The sequence below is a fragment of the Pleurodeles waltl genome, chromosome 2_1 (assembly GCF_031143425.1).
Source record: "Pleurodeles waltl isolate 20211129_DDA chromosome 2_1, aPleWal1.hap1.20221129, whole genome shotgun sequence".
NCBI classification, from domain to species: Eukaryota; Metazoa; Chordata; class Amphibia; order Caudata; family Salamandridae; genus Pleurodeles; species Pleurodeles waltl.
The window spans coordinates 183,159,717-183,172,861 of record NC_090438.1 but is presented as its reverse complement, the minus strand read 5'-3'; the positions used below and the strand labels follow the sequence as shown (position 1 = coordinate 183,172,861).

Below are 13,145 nucleotides of genomic sequence, written 5' to 3'. Positions count from 1 at the left end.
CTGGCGCCTGAATTTCTGGAACAAGCAATTAAACCTGCCACCAGACCACATCAACATGACAAGAAGGCAATATGCTTTTTGCCACAAGGTCATACACATTAAAGTGGAAGAGATTTTGCATCTGAGGTTTCAATAAGGAGTGACAAACCACAAAGATAAGGGGTTTGTGTTGGTTAAACATCCATATAAATGTACAAAGATACACGTACATATGTGGCATATTATGGGTCAGAGTCAAGAGCTGCTTAAAAAAAAAAAAAAAGTAAATCCTAAATGTGAACACACATTAGTCACTAATATTAAGTAGGTTTCAGTCTGCACTGATGGGCCAAAACAGCTGGTGAATTCGGTGGGTCGTCTATGGTATGTTGTTAGCACCTGTGCCCAAAAATATGAACATGCAGCACCAAATACATATACTTAATCCAGTTTCTAGGTTATTTGTAAGCACTTGCCTTTCGCACCCACAACTAGAAATATTACTCATTAAAATTGAAATTTTTATAGGGGAAAATGTATTAGCTAAAATATAGTTTTACACACAAAAATAAGCATACTAGTTAAAATTGAAAATATACTTAAAATAATAAAACAGATGAACATGTAGTTGCACAGATTACAATTAGGCGGTTTCTTAACCCAAGACAGATTTTTCAGTAGTACAAAGTTTAAATGGATAGTTTGGCTTCATGGCTCTTTACGTTTACCTAGAGGAAAATATCGAAGTGATGTGTCTATTATGAATACATAGTAAACGTCTTCCTCATATACTTTATTAAAAAGTGACACATTTTTTAAGCAAGTAGTTCATGTATTCGTAACACAAACTCTCAACATCACGACTGATAAAAATTAAGAAATTCTCAAGATAAAAAAAATATGGGAAGATTTATTAATAGAAACACTGTCATATATTCATATTTTACATCAACAAGTGCCTCATCTGGAATTATAAATTAGGTTATGCTCCATGTAGAATGACAAAGAAATAACCTTGATTATAGCCAAAGCCAAATTGCATGAATACTTTCTTCAGTAGCGACAACATTTAACAGTATAAATCTTTTTTGTTTACAGAGGGAAGGTAAATCAGTGATAGTTGTTATAGTTTTAATACGTCATTTTGAAAATAAACTGATTCCTTATTACACATTAACGAAATATGAACATTTGTATCAAACACATAATGCAACTGCTCTAGAGTGCATCTTGTAATGTGCTAGCACAAGAGAATAACTTACACATGCCTCTAACCAAGTATCAGAAAATATATAAACAAAGCAAAACACCTATTTTAATATGGATATGTTCTGCAACACAACTGAGCATTTACTGTATGACCAGCTTCTATAACTTGGTCAGTAAATGTGTAGTAAACTAAAATGCAAAGCACTAAAACTGATTTGGGACTGGCATGACTAGCTGATAGCCTGCTACCTGGCCAACCTGCTTAAGTTCATCAATCAAATCCTCTCTACGCCTCTTTCTACTCACTACCAAAAACCTGGAAGCACCTTGCCCATGAGATTTACTTTTGAGCCCATATCTTTGGGCAATCTGGTGAATTTGCTTTCGCTCATCATTGGTAAGTTCGTTAGAGAACGTTAAATTCTCCTGACTGTAGGAAGCTGCATAGTTTCTGATCATCATCTCAATATCTCTTTTATTGACTACATGGTTTCGGTCAAGATCAAGACCCAATCCTTCCCTTTTAAATTGTTCCTTCACCATGATGGGCTCAGCTATACCTTCACCCCCTTTGCCCAAACCTCCACCAGTCCAGCCCATTTTTCTAAGTAGCTGATTTCCTATGTTGTCATCTTTAATTTTTTGTTTGTAAGCTTCTTGTGCCGATCGACCACAAATCTGATTTCTTGAAATTGCCTCTTCTGTAGGACCCTGCTTCAGTTTATTTACCACGGTAGGGTGGGTTTGTTTGAGTACTCTTAAAGCTTCTTCTGCTGCAATGTGTTTCACATTCTTTTTCAGGCCTATCCCCTCTCCAATAAACTGACTGTCCAAGAACACCTTGCACTTCCACTCTTCACCGGTCATTTTGTCAAAGGTATACTCAACTGTTACTTTATTGAACTGAGCAGTATCATGAAGTGTGCAAACAGGATTTGCAGAAATTTCATAAACAACAAGATCCTTAAGAGACTTGCTCTTCTGTTGAAAAGATGTACTGCTTGTCATTGGGCCCTCTGGTTCTTTGATTTTCTGGACATTAGACTGCATCTTTTTGAGGATTCGTACTGCTTCTTCAGCAGCTGCATGCTTGCTGGTTTTCTTATTTCCATATCCCTCAGCCACACAATGGTCCTGCAAAAATAATTTACAACGCCAAGCAAGAGAAGGCATCAAATCATACTTATATTCCAGTTTCATTTTGTTTGTGGCAGCAGAATTGTTAAGGATACATACTGCATCACTGGCATTTTCAGTAATGACAAAACTAGTCCAAGGTCTCGCTGAGTATGGTTCTTTGTTTTGATTAGCATCCTCTTGGACATTAGCAAAATCTTCGTTCCTAGATGTAAAATCATCATTGTCGTGTTGCGGTTCTTTAAGAGCTGCTGGGAATTCTGGAGTGGGTGCACCACACTGACAAACTACCAAGTCTTCTTGAAAGCCGTGTTTAAACTTTCGCTGGACACACCGAATTTCAACAGGCTTTTGTAAAAGTCTCATTGCCTGCTCTGCAGCCCGGTCTCTGGCTCCATTTTTGCTGCCAGAATAACCAGTGGCCAAGTACACATTTTGACATCTTACCTCACACGCATAACCATCTCCAAGAAGCTTTTTGTTTCTTGGCAGATCAGCAGGTGGAATGGTTTTCAAAGCAGCATAAATATACTCTGGATTGGTTTTGCATGCTTGAATACAACGAGTCAACAAATATGTATGATTAACTTTTTCTGGAGCACACATGACTTCAGGAGCATAAAGATTCTGCAATGCTACAGCTGAAAGTTTTTGGATTAACATCTCTCTCTTTTGTGTTGGTGAACATCGGTCTAAGGTAATGTTTCTTCTGGGTCCCTTACGAATCAAAGGTGCTCTGCCTGTTTTTCGCGGTGCTTTCACAAAGCCAATGCCTTTTCGACCCTGTTTGCTGTTCTCAGTCCACATATCTAACACATGTGCCCTAAAGTTTTTGGATAAAGTTGAATTGTGAGATTCAAATTTTGCAGAGTAGTTCTGCTCCAGCTTAGACATAAAAGTTTCGTTATCGTTTAGGCTTTTGTTTTGCTGATCAGAACGGTCTAATGTGTCATAATCGACATACCGATCGTTTTGAGAGTAATCGTGAAATTGTGAATTTTCTTCATGATCACTGAAGCTATCCAAAGCAAAATCCGCAGAACTCTGTTCAAGCATATGATTGGAAACTATTTTTCCATCAAAACAATTTGGTGCTTCGCGGCTAGTATCTTCTTTCTGTACTTCAAATGGTTTCTTTTCCTCTTCCTGAATGGTGCTGGCCACAAAATGTACAGGTTCAAAACGTGGTCTTGGACGAAACTTCGAAGCAGTTTGCTTTGTTGGAGGTTCTTGACCTGTGGAATAAATGCAAGAACAAAAAAAAAGTCACACGAAGGGCTACATTTCACTAAACATACACATCTTTGTCCTGAATTAAATGCTTTCCACACGTCTGCAATGATTTATTCTCAAACTCCCACTTTACTCCTGATACTGCCCTCCAATCGTTTGTCATTACCTAGAATCCAAATGTTGATGTCTCTACAGTCATAGTAGTTGTCATTTATCATTTATAGTCTTTGAAGCTAGCGCTTTACTGTTTTTCCTCCATATGATAGATCACGTACTGTAAATTATTTCATATTGTAAATCAGCAGGCGCCCTCAACAAATAGTCTGCACTGTGCCTCTTTGCAACACTATCACACTAAATGAAAGATTTTTTTATTTTTTATTTTTATTTTTTTTAAAGAGATGACGTACAGCGGTAAGCTGCTGTGCAGTGGACCTCGTTATGGTGTTTTTTTTTTTTTTAAGCCATGTTGCACAACATGGAATGTGTTTAAAGAAAGCAATGGAGAGAGCAAGCAGCATGAAGGAGATGCGAGGAAACAAATTACAGAAAGCACCAGTGGTGTGTGTCAGAGGAGGGGGGACTGGCAGTTAAATGTCATTCACTTTATAGCGTGCCTGGTAAAAAATATTTAAAAAACCAAAAGGTACATGGAGGAACGCAAAGAGGAAAGACACTCTGCAAATATAAAGCTGTGCTAGGTCCAGGCTCCATAGCAGGGGCCGAAACCCCAGAATAAAGCGGGAGGAGGCAAGCAGCCAGGAGGAAACAGGAGGTGTGACCAGTAAGAAGCAAGGAAATTAGTGATGTGGAAACCAAGCACGGTTAAGTAATGAGTAGACTCTCAGCCAGTTTGAAGCTTTTTTTTGTTTGTTTTGTAAACAACAGATTTCGCTGACAGCGCATGCACGCTGTTCAGGCAAAACCTAAAACTGTAAACCAGCACATAAACTGTAATTATGCCAGCAAAGTAATTACACCAAAGAACAGCACTCGGTCTCAAGCTATATGTGGTATTTGCAGTTCAGCAAAAGAACTACTTGATGGGCCCATCATCAAAACTTAAAAGAAGTGGGACAACGTAAACATCCTTAAAAGGCTATCGTCTGAAGGACAGCCAAGCCATGGCACGATATGAAAAATTAATTGAAGCCATTAGCTGAAGGGGGCTGATCCCACTCTCCCCCTACTTCTTATTGTACTTTTTTGAAGAACTGATAACAAGGTTTCCAACAATCTGACCCAAAAAAGACTAATCCTAAAAAGAGTGTCAATTGAGAGCTCTGCCTCGTCTGGCATCGGTATCAACAAGGTGAAGGAATGATCGCCCATTATAGTCCTCCTCAACTTCAGAACTGTGGCGAAATACGGGAAGCTTGAATGCAAGAGGCCCTCCCTCCCCCACCCCCCAAAAAAAATAAGACATTACATATATAGCTGCTTGCAGAAAGATCATGCAAGGCTTCGTGGTAGACTCAGTGCTTTAAAAATCCTCAGTTTGGAAGCTGGAAGCCAAATGAGCTGGATACGAATGTCAGAAATATAGACATGACACATCTGAATAGAGCTCTAGGTCCTGACCATCTTACAGTGACTCTCTCTATACCTCCTTCACATGTTCCAGTCACTCTAAGTGCCAATGGCATCACATTCAATCCTTCTCGTTAGTAACCCTTAAAATTTTCCACAAATGCTCGCTCTCCAAAGAGAATAAATGGATGGGCTAAATGCTTGAATTTATCTCAGCCATTGGTAATTACTTAAAGCTACATCCCTGTCTATCATTTTTAGCCCACCATTCCACTCTAGAAAGGTACCAATCACATGCAAACTAGTCTTGAGCCCCCTTTATTAGGATTAGCCCAGCCATAACTGTCAGGCCAGGTGTAATGCAAATGGTAACACACACAACCCCAAACTCATGGGCCTTTTGGGCCTAAACAGTCAGTGGGTGCAGCTGAAGTCTAATTGTGCTGCGAGTGCAGGACTGACTTTGCAGCATGTCCATCGCAATTAAGGTGTCTCACTTTAAATAAACAAAGTGATGGGTGGAATGCTTCAATTAATCTTCGCCACTGGCAATTACTAGGCAATGGGTCTTGCTCTAAACCTCAGTTCCTAAATGTTGGAAGCAAGTGTTTAGTCTACTACTCTTATGCACTTATTATAGCTTAATCTAGGCTTTTCCTCTACCCGCCAAAGTTGTGGAAAAGTTGGCAAATCAATAACTTTAAATATCTGTATGCCAATCCTTGATTCAACCTGTACATGGTTTTCAAACCTCTTTTGGTAGAGTCAGCTCTACTTGCAGCCACTAACCACCTTCATACCATCCTGGACCACAGAGACTCGACTGCTGTGACCCTACTCAATATTTCTGTGGATTTCTATACTGACTTCAATTCCACCTAAATTAAACAACTGTTTGAATTAGACATTTGCCTCAAGGCCTTGATCTGGTTTGGTTCCTTCTGATATTCTGGTTCACAGGACGTTTCCCTTCCTCCTTTGCACTCACTGGATCACCTTTATTCTATGGTGTGCCTCAGGGGTCCTCCAAAGGCCACACTTTTTAATATCTACTTCTGATATCTGCCCTCTCACCAACCTGGTCAGAAATTAGACACTTTCTGTTGTTACAAAGGCAAACATTGGTATTGCCCCTTGGATAAAGTCAAGCTGTCTGAAACCAAATAGCAACGGACGGAGGTCTTGATGTCTGGCAAACTATTTTCCAGTTAGTCCCAAGTATGTTGGCTTAATGATTTGGGTCCTGCAAATTCACTAGTAACACTATCTTAGAATCATGGACTCATCCGGATGATAACCTATCCGTGGCCAAACAAGTCATAAAAGTCATTGAGAGTTGTGGAAACCCTTTACCTGGCTGCCCCTATTAGGGCAGAAATCAGTCATCCATAGACTGATTACTTCCTGCTTATCCTACAGTAAAGCCCTTTACTTCAGTATACCTGAATACACCGGCCACAGCTTACTTACATTTTAGCAGCGAGACTCATCTGGGATCTTCCTACTAGTTCTCATTCTTCACACTATCTTAGGGACCTGCATTGCCTTCCTGTAAGAAACCATTCTCTTCTCAGAACTGTGTGCTCCATGTCTACGGCATTTTCTGAGACCAGCCCAGCTTACATCAACAAAAGACCAAAACCTTACCAACTCAGACGGGCCCTTTTTCTCGCCAATCTCCATCAGGCAATTGTCCCTCGGATTCATCTCTGTATCTTATTTTGCTGCCGAGAATTGGTAAACTTCCTACTTACATTTGCTACCCATCCAACTTCCCTATTTTTAAGAAACGTCTTAAAACGTGGCAATTCCAGCAGAACGAATTTGAGTTTTTTCCTACTTGAGATAGATTCTATCAGCACAAACACATCCTATTTATGGTAGTTGCTCAATATTCTAAAATGTAAGCAAATTACCAGTGACTACTATCTACTCAAGCTCTCCACCAACCACATTGCTTCCTCACCTCTGTATACGATCCTTAGCAAGTATCTGACAGGAGCCCTTTACGTGATTTTAAAGCTTTGATTTTTAGCCAAAGGCAAAACACATGCAAGGACTTAGGACATTACATATAACTAGAAAAAAAAAAAAAAAATAGAAGTCTTAGAATGGAAAGTGTCACTGTCCCAAAAGAAATGAGATAAAGGCGTGTGTCTGTAATATTTAATTAAAGTCATGAAAATTAGCAGATGCACATAAAAAATATTCTGCAGCACAAACTTCACAGTTAATTGTCTGCGTCAAGGTGGCGTTCGTGGTAACCTGAGTGATGACGGAATGGGTCATCAATGTAAAGAAGCAAAGGGATGTGCCCCAACTTTTGGGGATGCAAGTTAAGATTTGAACTCAGAAGCAGACGAGTTAATACAATAATTGAATAAAAAGGATGAGACCCATTCCTTTCTTAATCCCCTGATGGATGCAAAATAATTCAGTGTGTTCACCACTAACAATAAATCTGGCACAAACCATACTGCTAATATGGAAAGCTATCAAAAGCTTAATAAAAACGGCTACCTCAAGACCAATTTCTGACAGAATTGACAAAGACAAGCAGTGTCCTTAAAAGCAAGGGTTCCAGGCTATTAACAGTAACATTCTGAGCACAGCCTCATTAGCAATAACGTTCCCCCAAAAACTTTTGAAAAATAATCAAGGGAGGAAGCGAGTTAACAAAAGCCTTGAAAATTGAACTATAATCACCTTAGATCAAGAAGCAAAATAATTACCTACTATAGGAACAATGTTCAAATGATCTGCTAATAAAAGTACCAAAAGAAGTAAGTAAAAGATGGACCTTTCTACTAGGGTGTCAAGCCTTGAAAACTAAATTATAACCATTTTAGACCAAGAAGCAAACAAATGTGCCTATTACAAGAAAAATAGTAAAACGATGTGCTAGTAAAGCTAGCCAAAGATTTAGATAAAACATGGACCAGTTAAAAGGGGTGGTATATGACTGTTTAACTTCTTTAACAATGTTAGTGCTGAGCAAACAGGCAAGCCTTTATTTCTAGGTTAATTGAAACTAAAGAAAGGAAGTAATTAGGTTATCCTGCACCGTCTGACTTTAGAAGCACCTTCATTTTTAAAGACATTGTACAGCAAAAGTGTAAAAATATGATAACGTCTCTTCAAAATTCAAAAAGTGCATTTCATTAACATGAAGAACGGTTTCACCTTAGTACATCACATTATATCAGAGCATTGAGAATTATTTTTATTATTTTTTTAGTTTTTTAAAGAAATAGCTTTCAAACATGGATTTACAAACATGCATTCTTCCCCCCACCCTGATAGTGAAAAAAGATGCAAGACAGTTGCTAAGTGCACACTTTGGGTTGGGTTCCTATTATACAGGAAAAATATCAGTTTATTAAATCAAACACAGAAGGTTTCGTACTGGTCACATCCAGAAGGCATGTATTTCAACGTACTTTTATAAATGATAATGAAGAAATGGGAGGGAAAGTTAAATTAAACAATTGCCTAGGATCACACAATTTAGTTAAGGGGGTAAGCCTTGATTACTTCCATTTTTCTGGTTTCACATTGTGCAATCCAGCCACTGGATGTAAATGCTTTGCTTCTCATACCTACACCCACCGTACTGGCACCACCACCAGTGTACTCTTCTAGATTTGCCTTCTGTAAGGAAATGCCTCCTTGGCATGGTTACCCCCTGACGTTTTGCCTTTGCTGATGCTAAGTTTTGATTTGAAAGTGTGCGGAGGCCTGCTAACCAGGCCCCAGCACCAGTGTTCTTTCCCTAACCTGTACTTTTGTTTACACAATTGGCACACCCTGGCATCCAGGTAAGTCCCTTGTAACTGGTACCAAGGAACCTGATGCCAGGGAAGGTCTCTAAGGGCTGCATCATATCTTATGCCACCCTGGAGACCCCTCACTCAGCACAGGCACACTGCTTGCCAGCTTGTGTGTGCTGGTGAGAACAAAACGAGTAAGTCGACATGGCACTCCCCTCAGGGTGCCTTGCCAACCTCACACTGCCTATGCAGTATAGATAAGTCACCCCTCTAGCAGGCCTTACAGCCCTGAGGCAGGGTGCACTATACCATAGGTGAGGGCACCAGTGCCATGAGCACTGTGCCCCTACAGTGTCTAAGCAAAACATTAGACATTGTAAGTGCAGGGTAGCCATAAGAGTATATGGTCTGGGAGTCTGTCATGCACGAACTCCACAGCACCATAATGGCTACACTGAAAACTGGGAAGTTTGGTATCAAACTTCTCAGCACAATAAATGCACACTGATGCCAGTGTACATTTTATTGTGAAATACACCCCAGAGGGCATCTTAGAGATGCCCCCTGAAACCTTAACCAACTACCTGTGTAGGCTGACTGGTTTTAGCAGCCTGCCACACTCGAGACATGTTGCTGGCCACATGGGGAGAGTGCCTTTGTCACTCTGTGGCTAGTAACAAAGCCTGTACTGGGTGGAGATGCTTATCACCTCCCCCTTGCAGGAACTGCAACACCTGGCGGTGAGCCTCAAAGGCCCACCCCCTTTGTTACAGCACCCCAGGGCACTCCAGCTAGTGGAGTTGCCCGTCCCCTCCGGCCACGGCCCCACTTTTGGCGGCAAGGCCGGAGGAGATAATGAGAAAAACAAGGAGGAGTCACTGGCCAGTCAGGACAGCCCCTAAGGTGCCCTGAGCTGAGGTGACTGACTTTTAGAAATCCTCCATCTTGCAGATGGAGGATTCCCCCATTAGGGATAGGAATGTGACCCCCTCCCCTTGGGAGGAGGCACAAAGAGGGTGTACTTACCCTCAGGGCAAGTAGCCATTGGCTACTAACCCCCCAGACCTAAACACGCCCTTAAATTTAGTATTTAAGGGCTCCCCAGAACCTAGGAACTCAGATTCCTGCAACCTAATAAGAAGAGGACTGCTAAGCTGAAAAACCCTGCAGAGAAGACGGAGACACCAACTGCTTTGGCCCCAGCTCTACCGGCCTGTCTCCCCACTTCTAAAGACACTGCTCCAGCGACGCTTTCCCCAGGGACCAGCGACCTCTGAATCCTCAGAGGGCTGCCCTGCTCTAGAAGGACCAAGAACTCCCGAGGACAGCGGCCCTGTTCACCAAAGACTGCAACTTTGAAACAAAGCAGCAACTTTGAAACAACTTGCGTTTCCCACCGGAAGCGTGAGACTTGCCACTCTGCACCCGACGCCCCCGGCTCGACTTGTGTAGAACAAACACTTCAGGGAGGACTCCCCGGCGACTGCGAGACCGTGAGTAGCCAGAGTTGACCCCCTGAGCCCCCACAGCGACGCCTGCAGAGGGAATCCCGAGGCTCCCCCTGACCGCGTCTGCCTGCTTCAAAGATCCAACGCCTGGTAAAGACTCTACACCCGCAGCCCCCAGGGCCTGAAGGATCCGACCTCCAGTGCAGGAACGACCCTCTGGTGGCCCTCTCCCTTGCCCAGGTGGTGCTTACCCCGAGGAGCCCCCCCCCCTTGCCTGCATTGCTGAAGAGACCCCTTGGTCTCCCATTGATTTCTATTACAAACCAACGTGTGTTTGCACACTGCACCCAGCCGCCCCTGCGCCGCTGAGGGTGTACTTTCTGTGTGGACTTGTGTTCCCCCCGGTGCCCTACAAAACCCCCCTGGTCTGCCCTCCGAAGACGCGGGTACTTACCTGCTGGCAGACTGGAACCGGGGCACCCCCTTCTCCATTGAAGCCTATGCGTTTTGAGCACCACTTTGACCTCTGCACCTGACCTGCCCTGAGCTGCTGGTGTGGTAACTTTGGGGTTGCTCTGAACCCCCAACGGTGGGCTACCTTGGACCCAAACTTGAACCCCGTAGGTGGTTTACTTACCTGCAAGAACTACCAAACTCTTACTCCCCCCAGGAACTGATGAAAATTGCACTGTGTCTAGTTTTAAAATAGCTATATGTCATTTATGTGAAAACTGTATATGCTATTTTGCTAATTCAAAGTTCCTAAAGTACGTACCTGAAATACCTTTCCTTTGAAGTATTACATGTAAATCTTGAACCTGTGGTCCTTAAAATAAGCTAAGAAAATATATTTTTCTATACAAAAACCTATTGGCCTGGAATTGTCTTTGAGTGTGTGTTTCTCATTTATTGCCTGTGTGTGTACAACAAATGCTTAACACTACTCCTTTGATAAGCCTACTGCTCGACCACACTACCACAAAATAAAGCATTAGTATTATCTCTTTTTGCCACTATCTTACCTCTAAGGGGAACCCTTGGACTCTGTGCATACTATTCCTTACTTTGAAATAGTGCATACAGAGCCAACCTCCTACACCTTCGTATTCATTAGTATACTGGATATTAAATAACATTAGCCAGGCACGGAGCTGGAGGAGTTTCAAGTAGCCTCACAGTAGTTTTTAATGAACTCTTTCATTTGCTGGTGTAGATCTGGGTACATGGGACATTCGATTCACTAGGGCTGGGCTGGACTCATGGTTTCCTTTGATGCTCGATAACTGCAAACATTTAAAAGTATTTTGGGAGAGGGAGCTAGAAAATATATTTCTTCTTTATACTCTAGTTGGAATTCAACTTAAAATTCATGAAACATGACTGATACTGGCAATTATTTTTACCATATTGTTCCAGAAAGGTGGTTGAGCGGTCATCCTTTGTTCAGTTGAAATGCACAGATTTACTTAGTTTGATCAGGAATGAAAATGTCACTTACCCAGTGTACATCTGTTCGTGGCATCAGTCGCTGGAGATTCACATGTTCTGCATAGCTCGCCATCTGGTGTTGGGTCGGAGTGTTACAAGTTGTTTTTCTTCGAAGAACTCTTTCGAGTCACGGGACCGAGTGACTCCTCCTTCTGTCTCCATTGCGCATGGGCGTCGACTCCATCTTCGATTGTTTTCCCCGCAGAGGGTGAGGTAGGAGTTGTGTTGTAGTAATAGTGCCCATGCAATGGAGTGACTAAGTATGTACCTATTTAAGGTTAAAATAATATATATATACAAATGTACAAAGTTGAAGCTAACTTCCGAACTGCTACAGGCTCCCGGGGAGGTGGGTGGGCACATGTGAATCTCCAGCGACTGATGCCACGAACAGATGTACACTGGGTAAGTGACATTTTCAGTTCGATGGCATCTGTCGCTGTAGATACACATGTTCTGCATAGACTAGTAAGCAGTTATCTCCCCAAAAGCGGTGGCTCAGCCTGTAGGAATGGAAGTGGTTTGAAATAATGTTCTTAACACGGCTTGACCTACTGTGGCTTGCTGTGCGGATAACACGTCTACACAGTAGTGCTTGGTGAACGTGTGTGGCGTAGACCATGTGGCTGCCTTACATATTTCTTGCATTGGGATGTTTCCTAGAAAGGCCATGGTAGCACCTTTTTTTCTGGTTGAGTGTGCCCTTGGTGTAATGGGCAGTTGTCGTTTTGCTTTAAGGTAGCAGATTTGGATGCATTTAACTATCCATCTGGCTATACCTTGTTTTGATATTGGGTTTCCTGCATGAGGTTTTTGGAATGCAATAAATAGTTGTTTAGTCTTTCTGATGTTTTTCGTTCTGTCAATGTAGTACATTAATGCTCTTTTGACATCTAATGTATGTAGTGCCCTCTCAGCTACGGAATCTGGCTGTGGGAAGAACACTGGTAGTTCCACTGTTTGATTTAGGTGGAACGGTGAAATAACCTTTGGTAAAAATGTAGGATTAGTCCTTAGGACAACTTTATTTTTGTGTAGTTGTATAAAAGGTTCTTGTATTGTAAACGCCTGAATTTCGCTTACTCTTCTTAGAGATGTAATGGCGATGAGAAATGCAACCTTCCAGGTTAGGAACTGTATTTCGCAAGAGTGCATGGGTTCAAAAGGTGGACCCATGAGTCTTGTTAAGACAACATTCAAGTTCCATGAAGGAACAGGTGGTGTTCTTGGTGGTATAATTCTTTTAAGGCCTTCCATGAATGCTTTAATGACTGGTATCCTATATAGGGAAGTTGAATAGGTAGTCTGCAGGTATGCAGATATTGCCGCAAGGTGTATTTTAATGGAAGAG

The 13,145-nt window shown here is 41.9% G+C and overlaps 1 protein-coding gene across 1 annotated transcript in view; it reads right to left on the bottom strand.

The window, feature by feature from the left end:
* Positions 1-869: 869 nt before the first annotated feature.
* Positions 870-13,145, bottom strand: part of NKRF (NFKB repressing factor) — an 83,113-nt gene continuing 70,837 nt past the window's right edge. The window contains exon 3 of the mRNA XM_069212306.1: positions 870-3,560. Within this exon, the coding sequence (XP_069068407.1) occupies positions 1,393-3,560 (2,168 nt within the window). The 3' untranslated portion in view covers positions 870-1,392. The remainder of the gene's footprint in view (positions 3,561-13,145) is intronic.